The sequence below is a fragment of the Nerophis ophidion genome, linkage group LG13, assembly GCF_033978795.1.
Source record: "Nerophis ophidion isolate RoL-2023_Sa linkage group LG13, RoL_Noph_v1.0, whole genome shotgun sequence".
NCBI lineage: Eukaryota > Metazoa > Chordata > Actinopteri > Syngnathiformes > Syngnathidae > Nerophis > Nerophis ophidion.
The window spans coordinates 21,209,641-21,226,408 of NC_084623.1; the positions used below are offsets into that span (position 1 = coordinate 21,209,641).

General features: G+C 41.3%; 1 protein-coding gene across 1 annotated transcript; it reads left to right on the forward strand.

Annotated features, from left to right (window-relative positions):
• The first annotated feature begins 11,520 nt into the window (after positions 1 to 11,520).
• On the forward strand, positions 11,521 to 14,970 carry LOC133564924 (small membrane A-kinase anchor protein-like). Its single transcript, XM_061919450.1, has 2 exons — positions 11,521 to 11,769; positions 13,226 to 14,970. Exon 2 carries the CDS (start codon positions 13,395 to 13,397, stop codon positions 13,641 to 13,643), a length of 249 nt encoding a protein of 82 aa, XP_061775434.1. The 5' UTR covers positions 11,521 to 11,769; positions 13,226 to 13,394; the 3' UTR covers positions 13,644 to 14,970.
• The last annotated feature ends 1,798 nt before the right edge of the window (positions 14,971 to 16,768 follow it).

A 16,768-nucleotide genomic window follows, 5' to 3' on the forward strand; every position in this document is an offset into this window, starting at 1 on the left:
AAGATTTCTACACATACAGGTAATCACCAACTTAAAGTTCCCTCTTTGGGGTTTGTAATAGAGATCCATCTGGATTCATTAACTTAATTATAAACATTTCTTCACAAAAAAAAAATCTTTAACATCAATATTTATAGAACATGTCCACAAAAAAATCTAGCTGTCAACACTGAATTACAAGCACATTTTTTTTCAAAGTTTATGAACTTACATTCATATTTTCTTGAAGTATTATTCAATAAATATTTATAAAAGATTTTTGAATTGTTGCTATTTTTAGAATATTTAAAAAAAATCTCACGTACACCTTGGCATGCCTTCAAGTACCTCCTGGGGTACGCGTACCCCCATTTGAGAACCACTGCTATATAGCATAGAATGATATGGTCATATTTATATGATTATTTGACATACCACTTGAGAAAGCCCGTGTACCACTAATTTGAAAATCACTGCATTAATCCTTCCATCCATTCTTTTCCTACCGCTTATTCCCTCATTTGATCAAAATATCAATGAGCGTCCATACCTTAATACATTAATATTTATAATGTATAAATATTCGAATCAATTCACCCAGCAAGGCTCAACTTTTTAAATTGTTGACAAAAAAACCTTTATTCCTAAAAACGCATCTGGGCTAAATGTCACAAAAAAACTTTATGGTTATGATTTTAGATCATTTTGAACATGCATACAATTACAAAATGATACTTTATACCAGTGGTTCTCAAATGGGGGTATGCGTACCCCTGGGGGTACTTGAAGGTATGCCAAGGGGTATGTGAATTTTTTTTTAAATATTCTAAAAATAGCAACAATTTTTAAATACTTTATAAATATATTTATTGAATAATACTTTAACAAAATATAAATGTAAGTTCATAAACTGTGAAAAGAAATGCAACAATGCAATAGTCAGTGTTGACAGATAGATTTTTTGTGGACATGTTCCATAAATATTGATGTTAAAGATTTATTTTTTTTGTGAAAAAATGTTTAGAATAAAGTTCATGAATCTAGATGGATCTCTATTACAATCCCCAAAGAGGGCACTTTAAGTTGATGATTACTTCTATGTGTAGAAGTCATTTATAATTGAATCACTTGATTGTTTTTCAACAAGTTTTTTGTTATTTTTTTAAATCTTTTTTTACCAAATAGTTCAAGAAAGACCACTACAAATGAGCAATATTTTGCACTGTTATACAATTTATTAAATCAGAAACTGATGACATAGTGCTGTATTTTACTTCAAAATCTCTTTTTTTCAACCAAAAATGCTTTGCTCTGATTAGGGGGTACTTGAATTTAAAAAAAAATTCACAGGGGGTACATCACTGAAAAAAGGTTGAGAACCACTGCTTTATACAATGCAAATATCGTGTATATGAGTGAAAAGCTAATAGAACATTTGAACAAGTGTATTTTTAAATGATTGCAACCAGCTGCTGAGAAGTAACTTTTTGTTGACTTTGAGCTTGTGTGTGCAAATTAAACATGTTTAAAAGACAACATTCATAACGTCTCATTATACATTTATATGAAATTGTTGGTTTAGTTTATATGTCATAGATGTGTCAAAACTCATGTGTCAGTATACATTCTGCAAAGGAACTGTATTGTAATTTAAAACATGAAATCTGTGCCGACTGTTCTAGTTAGTAACAGTTTATAGTTGGACACTGCCATCTTGTGGTTGGTCACCAGAATGACCTAACAATGAATTAGGTTTATATTTTACAATGTCTGGGTTATACTGTTCCTTAAAATAACAACACATCTTTAAAATATTCAAAAACTCCTACATATATCTAGAAATATCAGGAATGTACGAAATACAACTTTTGTCAGTTGTTTTGTGTACTGACGCACCCTATTAAGCTTTCCTGTGCCCTAAAACAGCAAAACAGCCAGCTGGCGATATTTTATTTGCTAGTTGGAATATCATCATTAAAGGAATATAGTCAATTTAATTGTAATACTTCACACTATATCACAGCATTACAATCATTAAATGGCTTTAAAATGAGCGTTCAAGGCAAAATAATAACACAAAATTCGCAAGTTACCTGAGTCGCTGCCATTTTGCGGAAATCACATCCTGCAATAGTCACGTGACAGTCACGTGACAACCTCCTAAATGTTTCCCGTATGTTCAGTCAGGCGCCAAACTGTAAAATACACGTTTTAGCATATATTTAAAGTGTCTTCTAATGGCTTAAAGCAGTCTAAATGATCATCATTTACAAATGTTCAACCACATTCAGCTGGAATTATTAAAAAATACAATTGATTGATTGATTGATTGATTGAGACTTGTATTAGTAGATTACACAGTAAAGTACACATTCCGTACAACTGACCACTAAATGGTAACACCCGAATAGGTTTTTCAACTTGTTTAAGTCGGTGTCCACGTAAATCAATTCATGATCATCAATTAGTCATCCAACTTGACAAAAAAAAAAGATTGATTTATAAATGTGATATTAAGTGTCAGGTTCATCCCTGACAGTTTGGTTGTGTTTTAGTTTCTTCCTCTGCATTTGTCTTTGTTTCCTCTGTTTGTAGTATTTCCTGTCAGTGCTCTTATTTTGTCTGTTTCCTGTGTTTCTCCCTGAGCGCTGTTTCCCCTCAGCTGTGGCTGATTGGCTCTTGGCCACAACTGGTGTCAATCAGCCCGCTCCTATTTTAACCTGCCTTCCCATCCAGTCTATGCTGGATTATTGTCGCTCTTGTCGTGTCAGTGTCATTTTCTACTTGTCATTCCTACTGGTCGCGTGCTTGCAGCGTAGCGGTAAGCTATATTTGGTAGATGTTTGTAGCTTACTGTTTTTTGTTCCCTGCTTCCGATGTGTTTGTTCATAGCTTAGTTCAGTGGTTCTCAAATGGGGGTATGCGTACCCCTGGGGGTACTTGAAGGTATGCCAAGGGATACTAGAGATTTTTCAAAAATATTTTAAAAATAGCAACAATTCAGAAATCCTTTATAAATATATTTATTGAATAATACTTCAACAAAATATGAATGTAAGTTCATAAACTGTGAAAACACACCTATTCTGGACTGCTTATTCTTTGTAATCATCTTATCTTGTCTAACTTTGTTGTTGTTATTATTGTTGTTTTTATCCAATTTGATTTTATTGTTTTGATTTTGTACGGTGTCCTTGAGGGCCCAGTAAGGCGCCTTATAAATAAAAATTTTTATTATTATTATTATTAAAATAAATGCAACAATGCAATATTCAGTGTTGACAGATAGATTTTTTTGTGGACATGTTCCATGAATACTGATGTTAAAGATTTCTTTTGTGAAGAAATGTATAGAATGAAGTTCATGAATCCAGATGGATCTCTAGTACAATCCCCAAAGAGGGCACTTTAAGTTGATGATTACTTCTATGTGTAAAAATCTTTATTTATAAATGAATCACTAGTTATTTTTATATATTTTTTTCCAAATAGTTCAAGAAAGACCACTACAAATGAGCAATATTTTGCACTGTTATACAATTTAATAAATCAGAAACTGATGACATAGTGCTGTATTTTACTTCTTTATGTCTTTTTTTTCAACCAAAAATGCTTTGCTCTGATTAGGGGGTACTTGAATTAAAAATATGTTCACAGGGGGTACATCACTGAAAAAAGGTTGAGAACCACGGGCCTAGTTTGTTATCGGCCTCATGCGCACCTTTTGTTTGTACCCTTTGTTTGGTTTTGTTTTAGTGTTTAAATTAAAACAATGTTTTCTTACTCAATGCCTGCCTCCTTCTCTGCATCTTGGGGTTGGTCACAAACTAACTCTTGACAATAAGTCAATGACATTTTGTGCACAATTATTTTCAATTGCAAACACACTGACAGTTTAATTATCTCCTTTATGATACAATATATATTAAACAAATACAGCAAGTGAAGATTGATTGAACACAACTCTCAGCTTGTTACAGAATATAAACATGTATACATGTGCAACATTAACACAATATTCGTATTTGCATAACAAGTAGACATAATCATTAGATTCATATTCTCATTTTATTTTATTATCTGTTGATGTTATTTTCTTCGTTCATGATACAAACTCCTTGTTTGTGTTGTGCACATCCTTTTCAATAAACTGATTTGATGGCAAATTGAGAATTTGCAATGCCATTTTCTACCACAGGGAGGCGCTACACAAAAATACAGTGGCAGTTAATTATGTAAATATAATTCCCTTATTACTTTCATGTATTAATGATATCAGCCGAATAGCAGCATCTAATCATTTGAGGTTAAAATCGATATGATTCGGTTATCGTTTATGTCCAACTTTGCAAACATAGCAGCTGAAACGTCAGCTTTGGTGCACTGCAATTCTTAAACAATCCGCTAGAGGGCAGCCCTTGTGCCGGACAGGAACTGTCATGAGGGACGGACAATACAGCAAATTTGTTATCGGTTTAATGCCAATACCGATACTGATATCGACACTCCTCTCTTTAAAATTGTCAAGGTGATTTTGATCACGAGGCAAATGGCGGGGGATAATATTTGATATTAGACTGATACTTTTTACTTGAAATATTATCCTACAGAGGCTGAAGATTTCATTAAAAAAAACATCCTGATTATTGGAATAAAACAAAGGAAATATTTTTGCTATCAAACTAAATGTTTTGTTTTTTTACATTCTAACAGTGCATACATAAATTGTACAAAAGTAAAAATATCAACTAAATAATACAATTATTGCTTTTGTTATTCCCACAATATTTAGAGCAGGGGTGTCCAAACTTTTTTCACCAAAGGCCACATACCCCAAAAAATATTTTTTTATTTTGTAAAAAAACAAAAATGCTGATAACCGACATTATATATATTTAAAGACCAAACTTTGTGTCATCTTTACCTTTTAAGTGACAAAGTGTTAGTTAGCGCACGCAGGACCCACCACTCACTGTGACAACAGCAGAGGTACGTACATTTCTGAGGAGAACAAACCCACGGAAGGCAGCCGGCCCAGACAACAACCTTGGTCAGGCCCTCAGGGTGTGTTCATCAGAGCTGGCTGAGTTACTTGCTGACATATACAACTTGTCACTAGCACAAGCTGTTGTGCCCACCTGCTTCAAGACCACCACCATCGTGCCCCTGCCAAAAAAAAACACTGACCTGTCTGAATGACTATCGCCTTGTTGCACTCACCCCAATAGTGATAAAGTGCTTCAAGAGGATAGTCATGTCACACATCAATAAGACCATCCCAGACACGCTGGACCCTCTACAGTTTGCCTACCGGCAGAACCAGTCCACCGTCATCCACACCACCCTCACCCACTTAGAGGGCAAGCACACCTATGCCAGGCTATTGTTCATCGACTACAGCTCTGCTTTTAACACGATCATCCCACAAAAACTCACTGCTAAACTCCTCACTGTTGGTCTGACACCAACCCTCTGTGACTGGGTCCTGAACTTTCTCACAAACCGGCCCCAGTCAGTCAGAATCGGCAACCAGACATCAGGCACAAAATGTTCTAAGCGTAGGGACCCCCCAAGGCTGCGTGCTGAGCCCCCTACTGTACAGCCTCTTCACACACGACTGTGTCGCCTCCCAGAACAACACCAGTATCATCAAGTTTGCGGATGATACTACGGTCGTCTTACTGATCACCGGGGGAGCTGAGGCAGCGTACAGGAAGGAGGTAGCGGAACTGGTGGCCTGGTGTCAGGATAATAATCTCTCCTTGAACACAGACAAGACCAAGGAGATGATTATTGACCCAAGGAGAAGGAGTGCACAGTACACACCATTGTACATAGGGGGGACAAAGGTGGACAGGGTGAAAACCTTAAGGGACGGCGTGGCGCAGTGGAAGAGTGGCCGTGCGCAACCCGAGGGTCCCTGGTTCAATCCCCACCTAGTACCAACCTCGTCACGTCCGTTGTGTCCTGAGCAAGACACTTCACCCTTGCTCCTGATGGGTGCTGGTTAGCGCCTTGCATGGCAGCTCCCTCCATCAGTGTGTGAATGTGTGTGTGAATGGGTAAATGTGGAAGTAGTGTCAAAGCACTTTGAGTACCTTGAAGGTAGAAAAGCGCTATACAAGCGCTATACAAGTACAACCCATTTATTTATCATTTAACCTTTAAATTCCTCAGGACCCACATCAGCGAGGACCTCACCTGGGATCACAACACCCAACAAACAATAAAGAAAGTCCAGCAGCGACTGTACCTCCTAAGAAGGCTGAAAACATTTGGTAAGCCACCCAAAATTCTCAGCATCTTCTATAGAAGTACGGTTGAGAGTGTCCTTACCAGCTCAATCACGGTCTGGTATGGAAACTGCACTGCTAAGGACAGGAAGGCACTCCAGGGAGTGATTAAAACTGCTCAGTACATATCTGGAGCAGCCTTCCCTTCACTACAGGACATGTACTCTACCAGGGCCACCAGGAGAGCTCACAACATCATAAAGGACAGTACACACCCCCAGCACAGTCTCTTCAGCCTCCTACCATCAGGCAGACGATACAGGAGCCTGAAATCCAGGACCACGAGACTGACAAACAGTTTCTACCCACAGGCCATCAGGCTTGTGAATGCTAATCCCCCCCCCCCCTCTTTACTTTTGTCTTTTGAACAAAAGACAGCTACCTTGACCACCCCCGAACTGTGAACCATCACTGTAGACACTTTTCACATTTGATCACTAAAGACACTTTAACTGCTGATGTGACCCAAGGTCACCTCCATATCAGAATGTGCAATAATGTTATGTTACTTACTGTGCCTTGTATATACTTTTACATTTTTATTTTTAGCTAAGTACCGTGCAACTTGTTGAAGGGTGGACTAGCAAAGTAAGATTTTCATTGTACGACAAACTGTCTGTTTAACTATGGATATGACAATAAACAATCTTGAATCTTACTCCAGGGTTGTCCAAAGTTCAGCCAGGTGTCCATTTGCGGACAACAGCTCGAGTTTTGTTGGCACACAACATTGTCGGAAAAAAAGCAACAGTTAGAATGTAAGAAAAAAAAGCAAAAAGGCATATTGTATTGACAAAAAGCTGATTTTGATACAAAACTAGTATTATTAAAATGTTTCACTTAAGTGTTGATATATAATTTTGTTACTAGCATTTTTTTTTTACAAAATCAAAAAGTATCCAAATGTCCCACATGCTTAAACCTTTAAAAATGTGTATCATGTTTTCAGCATTTGTATCATTACCTCACGTTTTTTTTCCCCAAACACTTTTACTGTTAATAATTTTTTTGTTGCGGGCAAAAAAAACTTCTGGCTACTGGTCGTAAATAGCCCTGTGGCCACATTTTGGACACACATGATTTAAGACGGTGGTCCCCAAACTACTGCCCGCGAGCCGAATTTGGCTTGCCATCGTCCAAACTCCGGCCCGTGGGAAGTCCCAATTCTTTTTTTTAAATTAAAATCAGAATCAGACTCAGGTAAATTAAAATTAGTCCTTTGTAATCTATTTTCTACTGCTTGTTACTCTCGGGGTCTCCTAGCTACTCAGGCAAATCGTATTGTTAAACAATGCATTTTCCCATCGCAGTATCGGGCGAGCGTGCGGCGCACACACACAGCCTGGCGCCCGCCCAAATTTTTTTTACCCAATGCGTCCCCTGAGTTGAAAAGTTTGGGGACCCCTGATTTAAGCAAAAAAATTCAATAGCGTAAAGTATATACGGCTTCACGGTGCAAGAGGGGTTACTGCGTCTGCCTCACAATATGAAGGTCCTGAGTAGTCAGGGTTCAATCCCGGGCGCGGGATCATTCTGTGTGAAGTTTGCAAGTCATCCCCGTGACTGTGTGGGTTCCCTCCGGGTATTCCGGCTTCCTCCCACTTCCAAAAACATGCACCTGTGGATAGGTTGATTGGCAACACTAAATTGGCCCTAGTATGTGAATGTGAGTGCAAATAATGTCTGTCTATCTGTGTTGGCCCTGCGATGAGGTGGCGACTTGTCCAGGGTCTACTCCGCCTTCCACCCGATTGTAGCTGGGATAGGCACCAGCGGCCCCGCGACCCCAAAGGGAATAAGGGGTAGGAAATGGATGCATATATATACAGTATATATATATATATATATATATATCAATCAATGTTTACTTATATAGCCCTAAATCCCTAGTGTCTCAAAGGGCTGCACAAACCACTACGACATCCTCGGTAGGCCCACATAAGGGCAAGGAAAACTCACACCCAGTGGGACATCGGTGACAATAATGACCCAGTGGGACGTCGGTGACAATGATGACTATGAGAACCTTGGAAAGCAATGGATGTCGAGCGGGTCTAACATGATACTGTGAAAGTTCAATCTATAATGGATCCAACACAGTCGCGAGAGTCCAGTCCAAAGCGGATCCAACATAGCAGCGAGAGTCCCGTTCACAGCGGAGCCAGGAGTAAACCATCCCAAGCGGAGGCGGATCAGCAGCGCAGAGATGTCCCCAGCCGATACACAGGCAAGCAGTACATGGCCACCGGATCGGACCGGACCCCTTCCACAAGGGAGAGTGGGACATAGAAGAAAAAGAAAAGAAACGGCAGATCAACTGGTCTAAAAAGGGAGTCTATTTAAAGGCTAGAGTAAATAAATGAGTTTTAAGGTGAGACATAAATGCTTCTACTGAGGTGGCATCTCGAACTGTTACCGGGAGGGCATTCCAGAGTACTGGAGCCCGAAATGAAAAAGCTCTATAGCCCGCAGACTTTTTTTGGGCTTTGGGAATCACTAATAAGCCGGAGTCCTTTGAACGCAGATTTCTTGCCGGGACATATGGTACAATACAACTGGCAAGATAGGATGGAGCTAGACCGTGAAGTATTTTATACGTAATCATATATATATATATATATATATATATATACATACACACACATACATACTGTCACGGAGCATGCGCAATCCCGCATGTCATCTGCTGCAAGGTCTGCCGGCACCTCCGGTAGAAGCGCGCCGAGACACGCCCCTGCTCGCGCTTCTCGTCTCACGGCCACGCGCCTGCCAGGCTACAGGCAATCACCAATCAGCGTATCTGTGTCTGATGAAAACAGACAACATAAAGACCAGCAGACCCGAAGATCCAGTGACGGAACATAGTTCACTGTTCATAGTAAGCATCCCGTCTCTGGCTTCCCTCCTGCGTACTTGCTCTCTCTGTGCCTTCCCTGTTCCCGTGTCTTATGTCCTCTGTGTTCCCCGCAGTGTTCCCCCTGTTTCCCGTGATCGAGCTGTGTGCCTCGACTTCCCTCTGGATTCCGGACTGTCTCCCTCGATCCTCGACCCCTGGTTGGACGCGGACCTTGTTGCTTCTCTCCAGCGCCTGACCGTTTGCTTGCCTTGTCACCTTGCCCCTTTGGTCTGACGAAGGATTCATCCAACACACATTTACAATAAACTCAGGTAACATTTACATTGTTAATTCCACACATAGTGTGTGAATGTGAGTATTGTCAATCTGTGTTGGCCCTGCAATGAGGTGACGACTTGTCCAGGTTGTACTCCTCCTTCCGCCCAAATGCAGCTGGGATAGGCTCCAGCACTCGCGCGACCCTGAACGGGACAAGCGGTAGAAATTGGAAGAATGGATGGTCTTGCACCATTCACTTTTAGTAGCATACACACCCCACCGTCCCTCATCCATCCATTTACTACCGCTTGTCCCTTTTGGGGTCGCGGGGGGAGCTGGAGCCTATCTCAGCTAAAATTGGGCGGAAGGCGGGGTACACCCTGGACAAGTCATCACCTCATCGCAGGGCCAACACAGATAGACAGACAACATTCACACTCACATTCACACACTAGGGCCAATTTAGTGTTGCCAATCAACTTATCCCCAGGTGCATGTCTTTGGAGGTGGGAGGAAGCCGGAGTACCCTGAGGGAACCCACGCATTCACAGGGAGGACATGCAAACTCAACACATTAAGATCCCGATCACGGGATTGAACTCAGGATGACTCGGGACCTTTGTAATGTGAGGCACATGCACCAACCCTTGTGCCACCATTAGTGTCAATAAACCTATTGAACTGATGCCTGTCTCTTTCCCCCTCCGTACGTAATATATATACATGTATATATTTTTTTTTAAACATATTTTTTTTACATATACAGTCCAGAAATACAATTAAACACATGACAAATGCCCCTCCCCCAAACAAGCAACCCCCAAAAATATGTAAAAAATAAAATAAAAATAATAAACACAACATTCTTAAAGGCCTACTGAAACCCACTACTACCGACCACGCAGTCTGATAGTTTATATATCAATGATGAAATATTAACATTGCAACACATGCCAATACGGCCTTTTTAGTTTACTAAATTGCAATTTTAAATTTCCCGGGAGTTTCTTGTTGAAAACATTGCGGAAGGATGACGCGTACGCGTGACGTCACGGAGAGTAAGGAAATATCAGCGCTGCACCAAACACGGCTAATAGCCGTCTGCTTTAATCGCATGATTACACAGTATTTTGGACATCTGTGTTGCTGAATCTTTTGCAATTTGTTCAATTAATAATGGAGACTATAAAGAACAATGCTGTTGATGGAAAGCGGTGGATTGCAGCTGTCTTTAGCACCGAGACACAGCCGGTGTTTCTTTGTTTGTTGTGAAGCAGAGCGGTCAAGCGAACATGTTTTCTCTACGTCAACCAGCATGTTTTTGGATGGGGAAATTGTGATATATATCTTACCGGAGACATCAGTGGATTATTCGTCGTCCCGCAGCAGCTGTCATGTCAAAAAATGCAGCTGTGAGCTGGGCTCCTCAGCTTCTCTCTGAGACACTGCGTGTTCACCGCAGCCACCCGACCTCGAGGTATGTCTTTACAATCTTTAAAATGTCAATAAAACACTATTAAAACAATAAGCAGATAAGGGATCTTCCAGAATTATCCTAGTAAATGTGTCTAATTACATCTGAAATGTTCACACTGCCGCCGCTTTTTTTTATTCTAGTCCTTCACTATCAATATCCTAATTCACAAATCTTTCATCCTCGCTCAAATTATTTGGGAAATTGTCGCTTTCTCGGTCCAAATTGCTCTTACTGCTGGTGGCTCCCATTATAAACAATGTGAATATGTGTGGAGCGCTGCAACTCGTGACGTCACGCGCACATACTATCCGGTAAAGCCAGGGCATTTCTTTTAGCGACCAGAAGTTGCGAACTTTATCGTCGATGTGGTCTACTAAATCCTTTCAGCAAAAATATGGCAATATCGCAAAATGATCAAGTATGACACATGGAATGGACCTGCTATTCCTGTTTAAATAAGAAATTCTCATTTCAGTAAGCCTTTAAAGTACTATTTCCCTGATGTGTCAGAGAACAGAGGAACAAAAAAAAAAACTAAAACTAACCAATATCCATCTCCTCAAATCACATTCACTCGATATGGATACTCCCTGGCGATATCGGCCTGGTCGACATGTGCCTCGGCCCGCCCGAAGCTGAGGTCTGCACACGCGTGCTTCGTGCTGCTGTTCGTGTTGACGTTTTGCGAGCAGCGGACGGATGTTGCCGGGTTTCTCTTTTCTAGAAAATTCTCCCATCACCACCCCTTCGTGAGCACCCCCTCCACCCCCCTCCCCCATCGTGTCACGCACGCTGCTGTGGATTCAAGGCGTTTATTCGCGGGTTTTAAGAGGAGAGGACTCCGGTTTAAAGAAGCTTATTATTCCACGAGATGGAGAAGACACGGACGTCCCCCGCCCTTCAAAGTAAGTATGGTGTACTTTCCAGCAATAAAGGAGGGTGTTTTTTTTTTAATTTTTATGAATGAAGCACATGTTGTGAAGCGTGCATGACTCGGGGCTGCGTTAGTGGAACAGATGGGCGGGAAGCAGATTTACAGTGGGGCAAAAAAGTATTTAGTCAGCCACCGATTGTGCAAGTTCTCCTACTTAAAATGATGACAGAGGTCTGTAATTTTCATCGTAGGTACACTTCAACTGTGAGAGACAGAATGTGGGGAAAAAATCCAGCAATTCACATTGTAGGAATTTTAAATAATTTATTTGTAAATTGTGGTGGAAAATAAGTATTTGGTCAACCATTCAAAGCTCTCACTGATGGAAGGAGGTTTTGGCTCAAAATCTCACGATACATGGCCCCATTCATTATTTCCTTAACACGGATCAGTCGTCCTGTCCCCTTAGCAGAAAAACAGCCCCAAAGCATGATGTTTCCACCCCCATGCTTCACAGTAGGTGTGGTGTTCTTGGGATGCAACTCAGTATTCTTCTTCCTCCAAACACGACGAGTTGAGTTTATACCAAAATGGATACATGGATGATACAGCAGAGGATTGGGACAATGTCATGTGGTCAGATGAAACCAAAATAGAAATTTTTGGTATAAACTCAACTCGTCGTGTTTGGAGGAAGAAAAATACTGAGTTGCATCCCAAGAACACCACACCTACTGTGAAGCATGGAGGTGGAAACATCATGCTTTGGGGCTGTTTTTCTGCTAAGGGGACAGGACGATTGACCCGTGTTAAGGAAAGAATGAATGGGGCCATGTATCGTGAGATTTTGAGCCAAAACCTCCTTCCATCAGTGAGAGCTTTGAATGGTTGACCAAATACTTATTTTACACCATAATTTACAAATAAATTCTTTAAAATTCCTACAATGTGAATTGCTGGATTTTTCCCCCACATTCTGTCTCTCACAGTTGAAGTGTACCTATGATGAAAATTACAGACCTCTGTCATCATTTTAAGTGGGAGAACTTGCACAATCGGTGGCTGACTAAAGTGAAGTGAAGTGAATTATATTTATATAGCGCTTTTCTCAAGTGACTCAAAGCGCTTTACATAGTGACACCCAATATCTAAGTTACATTTAAACCAGCGTGGGTGGCACTGGGAGCAGGTGGGTAAAGTGTCTTGCCCAAGGACACAACGGCTATTGGGTTGGTGTAAGTGGGAATCGAACCTGCAACCCTCAAGTTGCTGGCACGGCCACTCTACCAACCGAGCTATGCCGCCCCTAAATACTTGTTTGCCCCACTGTATGTGCCACGCAAGGTAAAATAGGCCACAGGACTGAGCCATCAAAGTCCAAAAAACCAGCTCGCACCCTTTTGGAGGTGGGGGTCATGCAACTGCTGCCACACTTCTCCTCGTTCACCGCCATCTGCATCTTAATGCACTTTTTCTTCCACGTGCAGCAAAAGAAAGGAGCGGGACTACGGGTCGCACAGCAAGCGGACTCACGCAGCCGTGGGCATACTAAGCCTATCCGTCGCGCGATACATGGACACAGTCATGGCCGGACGTGGATGGAGAGAGTCCGAATGATGAACCGCGACTGAACCGACCAGGCGGATCCTCCGTAGGATGGGGTGTGTCAAATCCAAGGGGGGCACCTACGCGGAACAGGACGGGAGGAAGACCAGGGGGGATAAGGCCCACTTGGTGCGTTCGGAGTCGGGCCTGGTGGAAATAAGTTCTCCTGGGGTCAACCCGGCGCTGCTGGACTACGCCCAGAAGCTCTCGGAGGAGATCATGACCCGAGCTGTGCAGCAGTGGGTGGAGGTGGACCGCCGCTACAGCGACATCCCGTACATCGAGTGCGACGTGCCGTGAGCGCCGTGTACGCTTGGCTCGTCCATCATGTCGGTGAGGCTCTGGATAAATGTGCAGACACGGGGAATTTATTAAGCCCTTTTTACAACGTTTTTTTTTTTTCTTTTGCACCCACTCTGGAAGTTCGTCCCCTCACGATGTTTAAACGTTGCAAAGGAAGGAAGAACTGGTTAGGTATGATCAAAATGGAGCCTCCATGAACCAGAATGCAAACAAACAAACAAACAAAGAGGACTTCCATCCATCCATTTTTGGGTGGCGGGGGGTGCTGGAGCTATCCCAGCCACATTCGGGCGGAAGGTGGAGTACACCCTGGACAAGTCACCATCTTACACAGGGCCAACACAGATAGACAGACAACATTCACACACTAGGGCCAATTTTAGTGTTGCCAATCAACCTATCCCCAGGTGCATGTTTTTAAAGGTGGGAAGAAGCCGCAGTACCCGGAGGGAACTCAGGCAGTCACGGGGTAAACTCCACACAGAAAGCTCCCGAGCCCAGGACCTTCATATTATGAGGCACACATACTAACCCCTGTTCAACCATGCTGCTCCAAAGAGGACTTATGAACTCAAATATAAGACGTTCCCCCTTATTAATGAGTGAATCTCTACACCTTGTCCCTAGACTCTGGATATATTACACAGGCGTACACAGAGAATCATTTATTACAAACTACGTCAGGGATTCTCAAACTATAGCACACGAGCTCCATCTCACTTAACTACGTTTTAAAACACAGTGTTACTGTTCAAACTCTGTGTATGGTAAATGGTAAATGGGTTATACTTGTATGGTGCTTTTCTACCGCCAAGGTACTCAAAGCGCTTTGACACTTTGTCCACATTCACCCATTCACACACTGATGGCGGGAGCTGCCATGCAAGGCCCTAGCCACAACCCATCAGGAGCAAGGGTGAAGTGTCTTGCTCAAGGACACAGATGTGACAAAGTTGGTAGAAGGCGGGGATAGAACCAGGAACCCTCAGGTTGCTGGCACGGCCAGTCTCCCAAACGCGCCACGCCGTCCCTGTATAAATGTTAAAGTGGCCAAAATATTAAATATAAAAGTTAAATAAACCCTCTGGTCTGTTTTTAATGTACACTTAGGCCTACTAGGCTACTGTATTTTAATGATGGTCATTATGGTGGTACCTGGAGAGACATGTTTTTTACGCGGTAGTTCATGGTAGAAAATAGTTTGAGAACAACTGGGAAGGTAAATATACGAATATAAGCTTGTGTCCACACTCAATGATACACTGACAGTATGTCAGGAATGTTTTTTTTAATGTATTTTAAAGAAAAAATATTAATATTGGTGCTTTTTAACTAAATAAAAAAACATGCATATATTATTTTAAAAAATGACTCTAATTAAATGTGTTAATCAATTCACAAATGATTAATGAAATAGTTATTTAAAACAAAATAATGTAAAAATTAAATAATAAATAGGCGTGTAACAGCAAACACTTGGGAATAACTCACTAATTATCTGCTTTTTGCAGGATTATGTTCCCAAACAGACCACAAAAATGGCGAAAAAAACGCAAATAATTGACACGCTTACACAATCTATAATACTGTGTTAGTTTAGCATTTACATGCATATTCTCAACGGTCAAACCTTACCAAATACCTCCCCAAAAACTGTGACGAAAGAAAAATAATATATATTGGTGCGTTCCAACTAAATAAAAAACAATGCAAAACATGAGTCTTATTAAATGTACTAATCAATTCATGAATAATTAATAAATCAAAGACTATAAAAACAGGACTCATTACCTCCTTGCTTGGCACTCAGCATCAAGGGTTAGAGTCGGGTTAAATCACCAGAATTATTCCCGAGCGCGGCCACCTTCTGCTGCTCACTGCTCCCCTCACCTCCCAGGGGTGGGAACAAGGGGATGGGTCATATACAGAGGGTAATTTCACCACACCTAGTGTGTGTGTGACTATCAGTGGTACTTTAACTTTAACTACGCAGTATAAAATAAACGCCTATATACATAAAAACTATTCTATTTTAATGCCTCGCAAGGCATGCTGGGAAGCCCACGTGCATGCCTGTCCAACAGCATATCTTGCTGGTTAGAAACTATTTTTGTTTTAATGTATGATCAAGTGATGTATTTGTTTTGTTCTAAAGTATGTAAGTACAGTAGGAAGAGGAATTCATATGGCCCCATTTGCCTGACACATGAAACGTGACAAATCGGGGAGGTGCACTATCAACTTCAGACGCCAGTTGAGTGTTGAATATCTTAAAAATGTGTTCTGTGGCCATTCCAACTTTGACCACAGCGTCACTTGCTATGTAGAGTGGCGCTTTCCATCATTTTCAGCAGACTGCATTGCAAAATGATTAGCCCCCAACCTTCGTCTCACATGAGATCCACCCATGAATGGGGCCATTCCCTACTGTATACCCCAAAAGTTCACCTGAATCCCTGTTTTTTTTTTTGCAATTGTAATTGTAAGATCTATCCTGTATTTACTAGGGTTGATTGGAGGGAGTATGACACCATACGGATAAAAATTACCCATGCTGTGCTGTAGGGGGGTTTGGGTGAGTATATCAAACGCTCCTTTTTGCTTACTTGTGCCGCGCCGTCATGAAGGTCCTCCTGAGTTCATTGTAAACAAACAAGGCGTCGACGGTGTAGGACTTCTTCACTGTTTCACCAAATGTTCAGCAAAAAATTCCATGAGTAGGGGAAAAAAAACATCAGACTTCAACAAACCAGATTTTCAGCCACTTGAACCGCCAGCATTGTGTTCTAAAAGCCTATAAAGAGCGCCAGCCTCTAAGAAAAGTGCACAAAATACGGTTAAACCTACATTTAGAAAATAATAGATATAAGTTGTTGGTATTAATCTTGACAAAGAGGAAGTTACCTGTATCGTTATATCCTACATCGCTAATATTTGCATTTTTATAATTGTCATGTATATATTGGTGTTCTAAGCAGAATGTCATATTTAGGCCCCCCAGTACAAATTTTCTGCCACACTTTAAAGGCCTACTGAAACCCACTACTACCGACCCCGCAGTCTGATAGTTTATATATCAATGATGAAATATTAACATTGCAACACATGCCAGTACGGCCTTT